This window comes from Protopterus annectens, chromosome 7.part0, assembly GCF_019279795.1.
Source record: "Protopterus annectens isolate FY-2018-M chromosome 7.part0, PAN1.0, whole genome shotgun sequence".
NCBI lineage: Eukaryota > Metazoa > Chordata > Ceratodontiformes > Protopteridae > Protopterus > Protopterus annectens.
In genome coordinates this window covers 968,653,368-968,670,692 of record NC_056739.1, presented here as the reverse complement: position 1 = coordinate 968,670,692, position 17,325 = coordinate 968,653,368, and the positions used below count along the sequence as shown (strand labels likewise).

At 39.8% G+C, this 17,325-nt stretch overlaps 1 protein-coding gene across 1 annotated transcript in view; it reads left to right on the top strand.

Annotated features, from left to right (window-relative positions):
- Window positions 1–17,325, top strand: part of LOC122806809 (tropomodulin-3-like) — a 792,984-nt gene that overhangs the window by 218,063 nt on the left and 557,596 nt on the right. Inside the window, exon 3 of the mRNA XM_044077539.1 lies at window positions 4,554–4,710. Coding sequence (XP_043933474.1) covers window positions 4,554–4,710 — 157 coding nt within the window. The remainder of the gene's footprint in view (window positions 1–4,553; window positions 4,711–17,325) is intronic.

The following is a 17,325-nucleotide window of genomic DNA, read 5'->3' as shown; positions in this document are numbered from 1 at the left end:
GCCCTGACAGTTTATGCCTTCCCTCCACTGCCTCTTCTTCCTAAGGTACTCCTAAAAGTCAGACAAGAGAAGCCAAAAATGATCCTGATTACCCCAGACTGGCCACACCAGCACTGGTACCCAATCCTAAAGAGCTTGTCTCAAGGGCCCAGCCTGGCGTTTACCTCAAAATCCTCATCTTCTGACTCAACAAAACAATCGGATTCTACAGTCAGCTCAGAACCTATAATCTGGCTGCATGGCAGATAATATAGTCACTCAGACCACACCTCTCTCTAAAGCTGTTATGGATGTCATTTTAGAAGCCAGGAGGCCCAGCACTAGGAAATCTTATGCAGAAAAATGGAAGAGATTCTGTGCTTGGAACCATGCACAAGGACTCGAACCACTTGTTCCAAATATACCTCAGATTTTTCATAAAAGTCATTTAATGACGGTTCATGTAGTGACAGATGTACATATGTACACAATTTTTTGTAAAAGAGATTATTTTATTTAAACATTGGTAGTGTATGATTATTTAATTCACATTGAATATATTCAATATTTATGATTACATGTAGTTTGTCAGTATGATGTTTATAAGTAGGGCTAAAATGGTTTACAATTCACATTTATATATAGACACTATCTGATACAGTTGGTATACACAATGGATACAAAGTAGGTTAATTCATTAAAAGTCAAAATGTTTTTTTACACATCTGAAATATGCATTTTCATATTATATTATATTATTTTATTTCTATTTTGTATAAAAAAGAATTGAAACTTCCATGACATCACATCCTGTTTAAAAGATTTATAAGACATGTGTTAGGGAGGGCACACTGTCTTGTTTCTGAAGAAGTTCACGTTTTTATTAAAGTGAAAGAAAGCGCTAATCCGCACAGCCTCTATCGTGTCATTTACCCACTGAACTGTGTTCAATATTTCTTTTAAGTACCTCAGATTTTGCAATACCTAACTGAGATGCTGGACAAAGGCCTATCCTCTTCATCTGTTAGGATCCATGCCTCTGCCATTTCAGCTCATTACAATACGGAACCTCCTATTTTTTCACATCCACTGCTAAGGCAGTACCTCAGAGGGGCAAGAAACATAAGACCCCCAAGGAGAGCACCAATACTTACTTGGGACCTCAATTTTGTATCAGAAAAGCTCACACTGCCTCCTTTTGAGCCAGCCAACACAGCTGATATAAAATTCTTATCATGGAAAACTGCTCTGCTCCTAGCAATAACTTCAGCAAGAAGTGTCTCAGAGTTACAGGCATTAATGGCAGTGGAACCTTTCATCATTTTTCATCAGGACAGGGTCTCTCCAAGGACAAACCCAACATTTATGCCAAAGGTGGTTTCCAGTGTGGCTCTTAACCAAACCATTCATTTGCCAACTTTCTATCCAAATCCCCAAAATAAAGGGGAGAGACTTCTGCACACTTTGGATATACACAGACAGCTACAATTCTACTTGAATAAAACAAAAGCTTTCAGAAAAACTGAGCAACTGTTTGTAGCTTATGCTGCAGGATCACAAGGAAAGCCTATCTCAAAGCAGACATTTTCAAAATGGATAGGACACTGCATTTGCTTCTGCTATGTACAACATGGCAAATCAGTGCCTAAGAGCATAAGGCCACATTCTACCAGAGCAGCAGCCACTTCAGCAGCCTTACTCAGAGGAGTACCAACCAAAGACATTTTAGAAGCTGCAACCTGGAGTTCATTGCACACTTTCACCAAGCACTACCACTTACCTCTCTACTCTAAATCCAGAGCAGGCTTTGAACCTGCAGTTCTGCAGGGCCTGGTAGCCTCTCCTAATCCTATTTATGCCCAGCCACCCAACCTCAGCTTTGGGATCCAACCTAAGTGTAATGACTGCAACACTGAAACACTAGGAACATAGTACAGTTGTATACCTACCATAAATGTAGATGTTAGAGTGTATTCACTGTTGCAGTCCAGGTTACCCACCCACCATCCCCCTTTTCATTGCTGGGACCTTTCTGTACTTCTCAGCTCTCTACAACCTATGTGATGTATTTGCTTGTAGATGAAGGAAATGTTTATTTTAGTACATGCATGTTTTTTGGCATAATTTTTTCCAGATTTCCTATTTGGGGGCACCTGACATCTGGGGCAAGAAAAAAATGAAGAAAATGGCGTTGGTTGCATCTTTTATACCCCTGGCGCACTGACGTCAGGGAAGAGGCAACAGCAACCAACGCCGGACCTAGACTTTGGAACTCGGACCGACTGCGGGTAGATTGCCACCAGGATAACCCAAGTGTAATGACTGCAACAGTGAATACACTCGAACATCTACATTTATGGTAGGTACACAACTGTACTATTTTCAACATGTTGACAAGCAAATGGAGGAGCCCAGATATAGACCTGTTTGCCTCTCCCCAGAACTACCAATTGGACAAATTCTGCACAAGGATTCCCCACAAACAAGCCTGGAAAGTGGATGCTCTGTCCTTCAGCTGGAAAAACCTATCGGTCTATGCCTTCCCCCCCTCTGCCTCTGCTCTCCAAAGTACTACTAAAAATCAAACAGGACAAACCAAGGATGATTTTGATTGCTCCAGACTGGCCGCACAAACACTGGTACCCCCCTCCTGCGCAGTGTGTCACGGTTATCTCCATGGCACCTGACTCAGATTCCTTCCCTGCTGTTTCAGCAGGAGAACCAGATTCTGCACCCTCAGCTTCCAACACTGAACCTTGCAGCCTGGCTAAGTAATCTCTCCTTTACCATCCCTCAGCAAACCTGTGATGTCTATCATTTTAGAGGCAAGGAGGCCTAGTACTAGTAAATCTTATGCTGAAAAATGGAAAAAAATCTGTGCCTGGAACCAGTCTCAAGGGATGAGCACAGCAGCACCCAATTTATCTCAGATTTTACAAAACTTAACTGAGATGCTTCACAAGGGCCTGTCTTTTTCATCCATTAAAATCCACGCCTCAGCCATTTCAGTTCATTATAACACAGACCTCCCCTCTTCTCTCATCCACTGCTCCAGCAGTTCCTCAGAGGGGCCAAAAATTTGAGACCACCCAGGAGAACTCCAACCCCAGCCTGGGACCTTAACTTTGTCTTGGAGAAACTTACTCTACCGCCTTTCGAGCCAGCTGCTACTGCAGACTTAAAATTTCTTTCTTGGAAAAGAGCTTTTCTTTTAGCAATCACTTCAGCTAGAAGGGTATCTGAATTACAGGCCCTTATGGCAGTGGAGCCTTTCATCATCTTTCATGTGGACAGGGTGTCCCTCAGAACCAATCCATCCTTCATGCCCAAGCTTGTATCCAGTGTGGCTTCTAATCAGTCCATCCATTTTCCAACCTTCTTTCCCAATCCACAGAATAAAGGGGAGTGGATACTGCATTCCTTAGATGTGCACAGACAACTTAGATTCTACTTTGACAGGACTAAACCTCAAAGGAAATCTGAACAACTGCTGGTGGCATTTGCTGCAGGGGCAGAGGGGAAGGCTATTTCAAAGCAAACCATTTCTAAGTGGATAAGCCATTGCATTCATTTCTGCTATAAGCACCATGGAAAACCTATCCCCCAGGGGATCAGACCTCACTCCACCAGGGCTACATCTATCTCTACAGCTTTTCTCAGAGCCATCCCTACCAGGGACAACCCAGAAGCTGCTACCTGGAGTTCTGTACATACTTTCACCAAGCATTATCATTTGCCAGTTTTCTCTAAATCCATAGCTGGCTTTGCCACTGCAGTCTAGCAGGACCTTATAGCTGGCCTTAATGCTATCTAAATTCCTCCTCCCAACCATAGCTTTGGGAATCTACCCAAATGTAATGACTGCAACAATGAAACACGAAGAACGTAGTACAATTGTGTACACTTACCATAAATGTAGATGTTATAGTGTATTCAATGTTGCAGTCCTGGTTACCCTCCCTCCAGCCCCCTAACTTTTTTTGGCTATACCTACACTTTCCTTAACTATGCTTAAAAGCCTTTTTGGTGTATTTGCTTTTTTGTTGGAGGTATATCTTACTGCTTTTATGTTTAATTGCTTCCCATTAAGGGGGCACCTGATATCTGGGGCAAGAAAAATTGATGTAATGACGTTGGCTGCATTTTTTTATACCCCTGATGACCTGACGTCATGGAAGAAGGGACAGCAGCTGACGCAGGACCCAAGACTTTGTTAATCGGGTCGACTGAGGGCTACCTGCAAGCAGATAACCCAAATGTAATGACTGCAACAGTGAATACACTCTAACATCTACATTTATGGTAAATGTACACAACTGAACTTTCTTTAATTAAGCTTGTTCTTCCTTTAAAGAGTAAGGTAGTCATTCACTGGCCTTTTTAAAACATTAATTGAACATTTGCATTTTTTATTAAATTTGGATTCTGGTGATGCTGTCTGCCCATTTTATAACGTGTTTCGCTTTTTAATTAGAGTTGTATGCTATTGTGTGCCTGTGTTTGTGCCATGTAAATAAAGTTGACTTGCTGAATTGAGGAAATTATATTTATTGTTGAACTGAACTTGTTTTCAGAATGCACTCCTGCCAGCAGGCCTGAGACAGAAGGACCAAACAAACAAGAAAGCAACAGGCACTTATGACAGGGAGAGTCTCTTGGCATTTTTAGAAAAGGAAGCACTGGAAATCAAGGATAAAGAAGATTTTGTACCTTACACTGGAGAAAAAAAAGGTAACAGACCCCCAAGTTGAAGTAATATTTAATTTGTGCTGAAACTTTGCAGTCAGGCATAGGTCTCAACCTCTTAAGAGGCCAATGTGGAACACAGACCTTAACAATGTGTGACAAATGGTCAAAATGTGGAACACCCTATTTTCGCACTGCGTGAAACATGCCATTGCTATGGAGCATGCTGGAACGCCTGTAAAATTCAATATGACACTTCTCAGATCCAAAACCTTTGTTTTATAATCTGCAATACCATATCCATATTGTAAGTAAATGAAACAGCACTTTACAAAAATAAAATTCACATTTACTACATTTTGTAAACAGACATTACAAGTCACACATGATTTTAGTTAGACCAAGTTAAACAGCATCCTGTCTACTTTAAAGCATCTCATTACTATAAATAACTCACTTCTGACATCCATCCTGACATACCTGTCAACCTCTTAGTGCAAGAAATCTGGACAAAACCCAATGTAATAGGGGGACAAGTAGCACAAAAATAGAGACACTTTAAATATTGTTCTTATAAACTTAGAAATATTACTCTTATAAACTTGGAAATATTGGTAGAACAGGATCTGTGTAGTCATACAACAGACGTACTAGGGACAAGCAGCACAAAAATAGAGACTAAATATTGCTGTAAACTTAGAAAGTTGCTAGAATAACAGGATCTTTGTTGGCACAGAGTTTCTCAAAGATATGGCAATTACTTAGAGACATACTAGAGGGATAAGCAGAACACAAAAATAGACGCTCTTTAAATATTGCTCTTATAAACTTAGAAATATTACTCTTATAAACTTGGAAATATTGTTAGAATAACAGCATCTGTGTTGGCATACAACAGACATACCAGGGACAAGCAGCACAAAAATAGAGACACTAAAATTGCTCTTACAAGCTTAGAAAGTTGCTAGCATACAGGTTCTCAAGGATAGAAATTCTTGCAGAGATAACATTACAGCTACATTTATGAAGCACTTACCTCTCCCTATCCAAGCAGCACCAGCAGCTCAGTATAATCCACAGACTCGGTCTCCACACAGCATGAAATTTAATCCAAAACTCTGATCTGATCAGCCCCGGTTGTCCAGCAGGCAGCCTCACAAACCTAAGCCTTCTAGTGACCGTCTGACCAATCTTGATCCACCAAAGCAAGACCCCTGAAGTCCCTTCAGCTTCTTGATTCCTCTCCTAGTTTCCGAGTCCCAGTCCCAACATCTTCAATCCACAGCAGAAAGTGATTGACCTATATTGGGGAGCCCTCATTGGCTCCTGTCCTGCTGAAACCCATTACTTGATTGGCTCGTACACCGCATTCGCAATTGGCTGCAGATGCTGTGTACGAGCCAATCAAAAACTGTAGAGCACAGCCAGTGCTGTGTAATGTGGAAGGGCAGCACAGCTATGCATCGGTTTCTATACCGCGATGCCGATTGACAGTAATTGCAGTACACAAACCAATCAGATGCGTGTAGTGGAGTTACAGCTGTTCAATGCGGAACAGCGGAACAGTGGCTTCACTCGTCGTCAAATGTGGAGCATTCCACATAATCCGGAGCACTTGGATGCTTGGCAGTCAGGTACCTGAAATGGAAATCCTTTACAGCTCCAAATTGTATGCTTACTACAGAACAGACAGTGCCACTTGTCTAAAAGCAGCACATAGACAAATGTATCTTCTTGACTGACAAAAGTACACTAGCAATACTACAGGGCTTGGCTTTCCTCTGTTCTACGCACCAGAGAAAGAGCTTTTTATGTAATCATTTTATCTGGCTGCTCAGATGAATCCTGGTGTAAAAGGGAGACCTAGTGACATTATCCGCGCAGTATACAATATCCTGTACAGTACTCAACATAAAACGATGTGGTATAACAACACTTTCAGTGCAGCATAATACAGTCAGTTATGCAGTAGCAACATGTATAAACAGTGAATTAAATTGCAAAGGAGTAAATCTGAGACATGGATTTGCCTCAGCAGTGGATATTCAGTTTCAGGTATGCACTGGCAGTGTTTTGGGTATGATTCTGTGCATTTACACTTGAACCTGGAAAGGATATTTCATTTTTCAATAAAGTTGCATGCTGGTATACTGGTTGCACTGTCATTAGCAAAATAAGTTATGTTGTTGATGTAACACTACTTCTTTAGTATACTTTCCTTTGAACAGTCATCAAGACTGAAACTTTATGTATAATCCCTTCATCCATCCATCAGATGCTGTCATGTGGCCTCACGAAGAGCTACCACCACCATCTCTAGAGGTTAATAGGCAGGTAGAGAGTGGAAGTACTTTGCCACACCTTTTTTTCTTATGACACACCTCTACAGACAATTTAGAGTCACCACCAATGCTTGTCTTTGTGACGTGGGAAGAAACTGGTGCACCCAGAGAAAACCCACTTAAGTACAAGTAGGACATAAACAATTTCCACACAGAAAGCAACCCAGCAAAGAACCAAACATGAAAACCTCTTGTTGTAAGGACAGTGCTACTCCCTATTCCACTTTGTTATGGTATAAGCACATAGAGGGGAGGATGTCCATTACAGTAGCCAGACTGACTAAGCTTTGCAATTTTGTATGTACAGTGCACCTTTGTGTACTCTTGATTATTTTACTTTTGAAGTACTTCTGTCACCAGTTTTTGCGATGGTTGAGTTGTGTAGTAGAAATACTTGGGCAAGAATAGCAAACAAGAACCAAAGTACAGTCTTCCACTTTGTGGCTTGGAGAATACTGGTAATCCGACATCTAAGTATTTTATTTATTAATTTTCTTTGTTTACTGGGAAAAGCTGAATGACCCTACTAAAAAGTCCATTTTCAGCAATGCCCTAGGGAGGAAAAACCTCCATTTATCACTGCAAACAAACCAGGATAATGCATTTAGTACGGAAATACAATCATATTCTTCGTCACACAGTTACAGTTTATAAGCAGCAGTTATTAAACAGACTTTCACTTGGTTACGCTATTACAGAGGTATTTTTTTCACAAATAGAAATACAGCTTCATTATAGTAACAGGAAGATGTTCATTGTGTTATATCGCTGCAGTCATCACACTTGGGTTATCCTGCCGTCAGGCGGTCCCATAGTCGGCCAAATCCCAAAGTCTTGGTCCGGCGTCGGTTGTCGTCACTTCGTCCCTGACATCAGTGCGACAGAAGGATAAAAGAGGCAGCTGATGCTATTTTCTTCAGTCTTTCTTGCCGCGTCTTTCTTGCCGCGTGGTGCCCGAAGCAGAAGCAGTTCGCAAGTGCCGGTTGGCTAGCTCCTGAGATTTTCGAATCGAATTTCAACCCGAAGTCTTCTCTAAAGTTAAGTACCCTGTTGGGGAAACTTTTCTTGCCTCAGACCGATGTCAGACAAAGTTAATAATTGCATTTCTTGTGGGAAGCAAATACCTCATAAGGATTTTCATTCTTATTGTATTCCTTGCCTAGGCCCAGACCACGATGTCTCTGGTTGTCAGTTTTGAGCTAGGTTCAACAAACATACAATCAAGCGTCGGGCAGATTTTGCCCGACATTATTTTGGCAGAAAATTTAATTATAGCATGTTGTCGGAACAACCGACATCAGCAATGATTAAAAAACGCAAGGATAAGGACAGGCAACCAAGGCCAAGACCAGATACCGAGGCCTCGGCAAGGCCTACCGCCAGTTCTCCGGTTTTCAGCCCCTGACTACCGCTGATTTAGAAATTCTGACGGCCTCCCAGACCGAATCAGCTGGGCCTCGGGAGCCGGTTCCATCTCACCCCTCGGACGCCAACCTTGACGGTGATCTGGAGATTTTGGACAGGCCTTCGGTTTCTGAAGGTGTCTTCAAACCGACAACTATCTCTATTAAGTCTTATGCTAAACTTAAACCCCCCTTAAAAGTTCCCCCCACAGGCCCCTATGCCTAAAAAAACAGATGCTTAAGATGGCTGAGGATTTAATTACTCTTATCAGGGGTTCACAACCCCCTCCTGACAAAAGGCCCAGACTGGAGGAAGATTATCCTTCCTCTGATCAAGCATCCATTTCCTCAGCTAACTCTGAGGACCAGGATTATTCCTTCCCTCCTTATGAAGACTCAGATGCTGAAGAGTCCATTCCCTCTGTCCCCCCCCCCCCCCCCCATGAAGACTACTCTTTTGGGGAAACTTTACACACCATGAGGGAACACTTCCACTGGGAAGGCCAAGATTACTCTGACTCTAAGAAAAGACTCAGTGAGTTCCTTCTTCTCCCACAGCATAGACACCTTGCAATTCCTCCAGTTTTAGACATTTTGGATGATGTTTACACCGAATCTAGTCTAAACCCAGATTCCTTACCTCCTGCACCAGCTAAACCAGACAGATACTACAGAGTTCTTGATTCTCATAAGTTTCTATATAAAAGCCCTGTTGCAGACCCTGAAACTACTTCCCAGGGTCCCAAAGGGGTTAAGGCCTCCACTACTGCTAAGAATCCACTACCTTCTGAAAGATATTCCAGAGCATTAGAAAGATGGGGGAAGAAAGTGTATATGTCTGCCACTTTGGCCATGAGGGCCTTAAACTGCCAATTCCACATGCTAAAATACCAGCAGTACTTGATTACACAGTTAAATCAGAAAATGATCCCTCAGACAGATCAACCTGATTTCAAAGAGATGCAGGATTTGCTGCATGCAGCAGAACAGGTGGGAAAGCATACCTTACAGTGTGGTTTTGATTCATTGGAAGCCTCATGTAGAGCAGCTGTCACAGGATCTGTAATCGTGACATGCTTGGCTAAAAGAGCAAGCCTTACCAGAACATGTCAAAGCAAAGTTATTGGATGCTCCATTGCAGAAAGATGTGTTATTTGGTGTCAAAGCAGAGGAAGTTTTAAAGAAAATGGAAGAAAAGGCAAAATCTATGCAGTTAAAGATTTTTTTACAGGTACAACCTCCTCGTTTCAGCAGAAACTGGCCATCAAAAAACTGGTCCTTTCCTGCATCAGACAGACCCCAAAGGGGTAGGTACAGACGCCCAAGGGGCAGTGGCCAGCCACAAGGTTCTTTCAGGCCTAGACAATGGCATACAACAACTCAGAGGTGGAGACGAAAGATCTCAACCCTCCACGAAACAAACACAATGACTTCCCCCTTCGCCTGCCAAGCAAAATTGCCCTGGCAGCACCTTTGGGAGGAAAACTGGCTCTATTTCCACAAAATTGGTGCATCATAACAAAGGACAAATGGATATTATTACCCGGGGCTACAGATTTCATTTTCACACTTTACCACGGATGAGAGGCATGCCAAATCTGCCTCCACACCAATGGGCAGAGGCACAAATGCAAATTTCAGCTCTCATGGATATAAAAGCAATTCAGAAGGTACCTACAAAGGAGCAAGGTCAAGGTTTTTACTCAAGACTATTTCTAGTACCAAGAAAGGACAAAGCCTGGAGACCCATTTTAGACCTCTCAATTCTAAACACATACCTGGAGGTACCCAAATTCAAAATGCTCACACTACAGCAGCTTCTTCCCATGCTGGACAAGGAGTCTTGGCTGGTAACGTTGGACCTCAGAGGCATACCTGCATGTCCCTATCAGACAAGATTGCAGAAGATACCTCAGATTTTTGGCAGGTGCAACGCATTATCAATTCTCTGCATTGCCCTTTGGCTTATCTACTGCGCCCAGAGTATTTACAAAATGCCTGGCATCAGTAATTGCATACTGCAGACAACTAGGAATACAAATTTATCCATGTCTGGATGACTGCCTGTTCCAAGCGGACAGCAAGGCCATTCTATTACAGCATCTGGCATTTGTAACAAAGCTGCTAAGTTGCCTAGGGTACACAGTAAACAAAAAGATGTCAAAGCTAATACCCTCACAAGACATAATATTCCTGGGTGCCAGCTTAAATACAACAGCCCAGATGGCTTATCTCATGCCAGACAAACAAAAACAACTGACTCAATACTTCATAAAGATGGCAACTTTTACCCAGCTCACTGCAAGGAAAATCCTGCAGGCATTGGGGTTCATGGCATCCTGCATGCAACTAATTCCACATGCAAAGCTGCATATGAGGAAATTACAATGGTACCTGAAAAGTGTATGGACTCAACACAGGCACAGCCTCGAAACAAGTATACCTCTCATTCCCTGCCTTCAAAATGAGTTCCTATGGTGGGCTCAAGCATGTCAAATAAACAAGGGTCTTCCTTTTGTCTTATCTCCAGTAAACCAAACTATGACAACAGATTCTTCAGACTACGCCTGGGGAGCGCACATGGCAGGACAGTGCATACAGGGCAAATGGTCTGCAAAACAAATGTATCTACACATCAACCAAAAGGAGATGCTAGCTGTGCAAAATGCACTGACAGCCTTCAAGGACCTCTTGCATCCAGGACAACTACTAAGTACATAAACAAACAGGGAGGAACATACTCCTACCCTTTATGCAGACAGGCAATGACCTTGTGGAATACAGCATTGACTTACCAAGTACAACTGCAAGCACAATTTCTGCCAGGAAAGGAAAACATATTGGCAGATGAATTAAGCAGAAATTTGGCAGGTCCTCACAAGTGGAGACTACACCCACAAGTATTTTCAATGATAACTCAAAGGTGGGGATGCCCAGACATAAATCTATTTGCCTCCCCCAACAATTGCCAACTACAGCAATTTTGCACAAGGACTTGTCATTCCCTAGCCTGGAAAGTGGATGCCCTGGAAAGTGGACGCCCTATCATTCAGTTGGACAGCATTGATGGTCTATACCTTCCCACCACTACCTCTCTTGACCAAGGTATTACTGAAAGTCAGATCAGAGAGACCACAAATGATCCTCATTGCTCCGGACTGGCCACGTCAGCACTGGTACCCATTACTAAGGACCTTGACTCTCAGCCCTCCATGGATATTGCCTCAATTCCCACTTCTGTTGACTCAGCAAAACTCTCAGATCCTTCACAGTCAGCTCAGGACTTTAAATTTAGCTGCATGGAGAATACCTTGAATTATCAATCAACACTTCTCTCAAAGGACGTCCTGAATGTCATTTTGGAGGCCAGGAGGCCCAGCACCAGAAAAACTTACTCAGACGATGGAAAAGATTTTGTGCATGGAACCAGGCTAAAGGCCAAAATCTTTGGATAACAAACATTCCCCAAATACTGCAATACTTAACTGAGATGCTACACAAAGGCCTTTGTTTCTCATGCATTAAGATCCATGCTTCAGCCATTTCAGCTTAATATAATACAGATCCTCCCATATTCTCACACCCTTTACTAAGGCAGTTTCTCAGAGGGGCTAAGAATACAAGACCCCCCAGAAAACCCCCAATGCCAGCTTGGGACCTCAACTTCATTTTAGAAAAATTAACACTGCCTGCTTTCGAACCAGCTTTCTCAGCAGAACTACAATACTTGTCATGGAAAACAGCTCTGTTGCTGGCGATCACCTCAGCACACAGGGTCTCAGAACTACAGGCACTTATGGCAGTGGAACCTTTCATCATTTTCCATCAGGACAGAGTCTCTTTACGAACTTACCCTACCTTTATGCCAAAGGTAGTATCCAGTGTGGCTTTGAATCAGACCATTCATTTACCCACCTTTTATCCAAACCCCCAGAATAAAGGAGAAAGACTCCTTCACTCTTTGGACATTCACAGACCGCTACGTTACTATTTGGATAAGACAAAGACCTTCAGAAAAATGGACCAACTCTTTGTATCCTATGCTGCAGGTTCACAAGGAAAGGCTATTTCAAAACAGACCATCTCCAAATGGATAGCACCATGGGAAAGCAGTGCCTGTTAATATTAGGTCCCATTCTACCAGGGCTACAGCAACCTCAGCAGCCTTTCTCAGGGGGGTTCCAACCAAGGACATTCTGGAGGCAGCTACTTGGAGTTCAGTGCACACCTTTACCAAGCACTACCACCTTCCATTATACTCAAAAACCAGAGCTGGTTTTGCCACTGCAGTTCTGCAGGGCATCCTAGCTTCACCTAACCCAGTTTAGTACCAACCACCCATCCATAGCTTTGGGATTCAACCCAAGTGTGATGACTGCAGCAGTATAACACGATGAACATAGTACAGTTTTGTACCTACCATAAATGTAGATGTTCGAGTGTATATACTGCTGCAGTCCAGGTTATCCTCCCGCCATCCCCTCTACATACCAGGGTATTAGTTATAACTCCATATACATCAATCTATTGAATGCATGCCTATATGGTGTATTTGCTAACAGCTAGTACTATTGTTTATCTACTAAGGTATTTTTGCATATTTATTTGTATTGCCTTCCTAGTTGGGGGCACCTGACATCTGGGGCAAGAAAAACTGAAGAAAATGGCGTCGGCTGCCTCTTTTATCCCCCTGTTGCACTGACGGCAGGGAAGAAGCAACGACAACCGACGCCGGACCAAGACTTTGGGATTCGGCCGACTGCGGGGACCGCCTGACGGCAGGATAACCCAAGTGTGATGACTGCAGCAGTATATACACTCGAAAATCTACATTTATGGTAGGTACAAAACTGTACTATTTGAGGTACCATAAGTCAAACTAGGTGTATGAAGTTGAAAGATGTTTTGAAGTAGACTACAGCTTAGTTTTAAGATTTTGTAGAACTCTTCAGCAATATTGCAAGATTTTTCTCTGCCTTAATGTTGCTAGAGGTGTTTGTATAAAGACTGTAAACAAGAAGGGACCTAGTAGTGATCCTTGTGATGCACCTAAGTTGAAGTTGATGGGCAAAGTAAATTGAATAACCATTTGACTCTGCATTTAGTCTACCAGATAGCTCAGGATCCATAGGCAGGTGTTATTATGCATTAGCTATTTCAGACTTTCCAAGAAAAGTTTGTGAACCACATAGAGAAAAGGTGTTTGGTTTAAGAATGTAACCCCAGTAGGGATAGACTTTTTCCATTTGTTTACATAGATTTATCGGGAGGGTCTTGTAAATATGGTTAAGTATATTGTCAGTCCTGTAGCCTTATGTCACTCTTCTTGCATTGTTAAAGCTGTACTGCATAAGTTTTATAGTGATCTGCTGGTTGTGTATAGATCCGATTGTCTAGTATTCTTTTCATGGGGACTTAGTGCAAATCAGACCTTTATTTGCTTGTGGCAATAGACTATTAACATGCAGACCAATCTTGGATTATTCCAATTAAAAAAAAAGTTATGAACTCACCATAAAGTTTCTTATGTGTTGTCCATTTTTATTATTAATTAACACGTGGGTTCAGATCTGACCCTCAGATCCAACTCAGCCACTTTTTATAGCTCGTGGATACTAGAAACGTTTGAGTTCCTCCCTTACCCAATAGTCCCCTACCATGCCTTATAAGTCATTTAGTGCCTTCCTGTATGGACGTGGTCACGGTTAGCTCTCTAGCTTTAGTTTGGTATTTGTGAGTGAAGTAGGATTTTTAGATTTTATTACTTTATTACCTTTTTCTAGATATGTTATATATTTCTCCCTTATTCTTTATACATTTATCAGTATATTCTTAGTTTACCATTGTTGGTTATTTTTTTTCTTGCTTATACCCTTATGGCATTTTCTTTAATTACCATTGCTGGTAATTCCCTTTTCACTTTCTTTGTTTCTTTCTTCATTTAAAAAAAAAATCTCTTGTATTCTTATTTTCACCTCAATATGGCTGAAAAACCTTGGATTTTAAGAAATGTAAAGATTGTGGATATAAGATACTTCTGTCTGATGCATATGATTCCTGTGAGTACTGCTTAGGCCCATCTCACTTGAGTCATGTGACATTTGAAAGCCTTTAATCCATGGGCCTTAATGGACCACAAAAATAAACTGGTTCTAAAAGGTTTATTACCCACTTTTTTTTCTAGAGACTTTATCTAGAGCCCAAACCTCAAAGAAATTTGACAAGAAGAGAGTGCAGAAAGCGTACATCAGACCCTTCTGGATCCTCCACTCCTAGCTCTGACGCTACTCTTGAACCTTCTCGCAAGGTGTCTAAGCGGTTGGATCCAAAGACTAAATCCTCATATTCGACAGAGTCTGATAACAGATCCAAATCATCGGATCTGACACACTCAAGAATTGAAGTTCCCTAGGGCCTGCTATGCATCATCTCTAGATCCTCCTTTTTTTTTTTTTTTTTTATTTCAGCTACCTTTATTGATTTATCACTTGTGACGCAGACAAATTTATATTCATATAAAAGTAATCAAACTTTATTATTAGGTTATATGATGTATAACAATATGCATATTATATATATATATATATATATATATATATATATATATATATATATATATATATATATATATTGCTATATGTCATATAACCTAAGCAATATTACCTAAATGATTCAATTCCTGAATTTTTTTAAACAAGAAACATGTTTATTAAACTGTCACTTACTACACAGGCCATCATATATTTATATAAATGAAAACAAACCACACCAATACAATCCTAGTTGCAAGCATTTTACATCACAAACCATACTAACACACTCCCAGTTGCAGACATTGTACATCACTGATAATCTACTCATTCTTTCTTACTCAAACATTGCATAGCCCATTTAAGTTCTGCCACCTTTTGGACCTCATTCTTCCCTTGTATGTATTGTTCCCACAATTCCCATTTTTTTTCTATATAGTTTGCTGCTAACCTTTTCTTTTTTTTTTTTTCAAAACAGGTTTATTGTTTTAACATATAAGAGAAATATCATAACAATTTTATACAAGTAATTAAAAATAGGTATTATTATAATATTCAACAAAACAACTAAAGTATTTACAAAGACATCCACTACAATCAGATCAATTAATTAAACTAAAATATCATGCTATTGAAATTAAAATTTTTTTAACAAATTTTGTAAATTATCCCATACAATAAAATAAGATGTTTTTCTGTTTGTTCTAGTCCTAATTGTGTTTATTTCCATATGGCACACTATATTCATAACATTTTTAAATTCATTGAACGAAGGAGGTGTATCTGAAATCCAATTTCTAGTTATTATTTTCCTAGCCACTGCTAGAATAGACCATAACAAGGGAAGCTTAACCTTTTTAACACTTTGAGGTACAGGTGTGTTGAATAATATAAGAGATTTAGAAATAATGAAATTATCTGTAAAAGAGCCTGCAAAAATTCATTAATTGACTTCCAGTATTCTTTCAATTTTATACAGTCATAAAACATATGAGCCCAGTCAGCATTAATTTCTACATTACATCTCTTACATAGATTATCTTTATTGTTTATTTTATTCATCATCAAAGGTGTATAAAAAGATCTATGTAAAAATTTCCATGTATAAAGTCTCCAGACAATGGAAGACATAGTTCTATAAGCAGATTCCAATATATATTGTTTATCTTGTTGATTTGGTGGGTCCCCATTAATAGAAGTTAAATAATTCCAGTATGAATCTACACTGTAAAAAGTTTCTTGTCTGATAACTTTATGTATGTATGAAAGTTTACCTTTATCAGAAACTTTATGTTGTAAATTTAATATCAAGTAATCAATCAGTGTTGGAATAGATTCTTTAACAGTTATAGACATTAAATCTATTTTATTAATGAGATGTTGTCTAAAGGTCTGAACCTCTAACCAGCAAGTTTCTCTTGGATCAAATTCTTGTTTTAAGAAATCTAGATTTTTAACTTTATCAGATATCAACTGATACCAGTACTTTAGATCATTATCTATTGCTAAATGAGTTCCTTCAGAAGTAGATGACAAAAGCATACCCTTGAGTATACATTATAGGAAATACAATAAAATTCCATTCCCTCTACTTAGGGTGCATGAATATAAAGTTACGATAACTAATAATAATATTTAATGGGTAACAAACCATATGTTTAGGTGTAATAGGTGAAGTACAACATTCCTTTAGTAACCATAACAAGGAGTTATTTACAATCATATTTTTATGTGTTAAGGAGATTTTCATGAAGTGTATACTAATTAGCTCCCAATAATCTTTCCATTTTGTGACATATGACTGATCTATTAATAAAGTAATAACTTTTACAATAGAAGAGATGGTATATAAATTAAAGTCTGGAAAAGAAATACCCCCTTGAGACCAGCTGTTAGTATGTTTCTTTAATGCAATCCTAGGTCTATTAGGTGCCCATAAGAAATTTAACATTAGTGTGTTCAGTTTCTTGATAATTATTTTTGTAGGTGGAAGTATTATTGATTGTATTAAGTATAAAATCTTGGGGAATATTATCATTTTAATAATTGTAAGTCTCTCCTCCATAGTAAAAAACATATTATTCGAGGTATTAAAAAGATTTTGTATATTAAGAAAACAGGTATTATAATTATTATATATAATAGATTTAATATCTTTAGATAGTATTATACCTAAATAAGTTATCTGACCTGAATTGGGTACATATTTAGTAAAATCACTAATGAGAATATTTTTTCGTGTATATATAGGTAGTATTTTAGTTTTTTCTTCATTGAATATTAAACCAGAAATACTTTTAAAATTCATCATGTTATCAAATAGAGACTGTATAGAAGAATTAGATCCTGCTGATGTAATTAGAACATCATCTGCAAAAAGTTGAA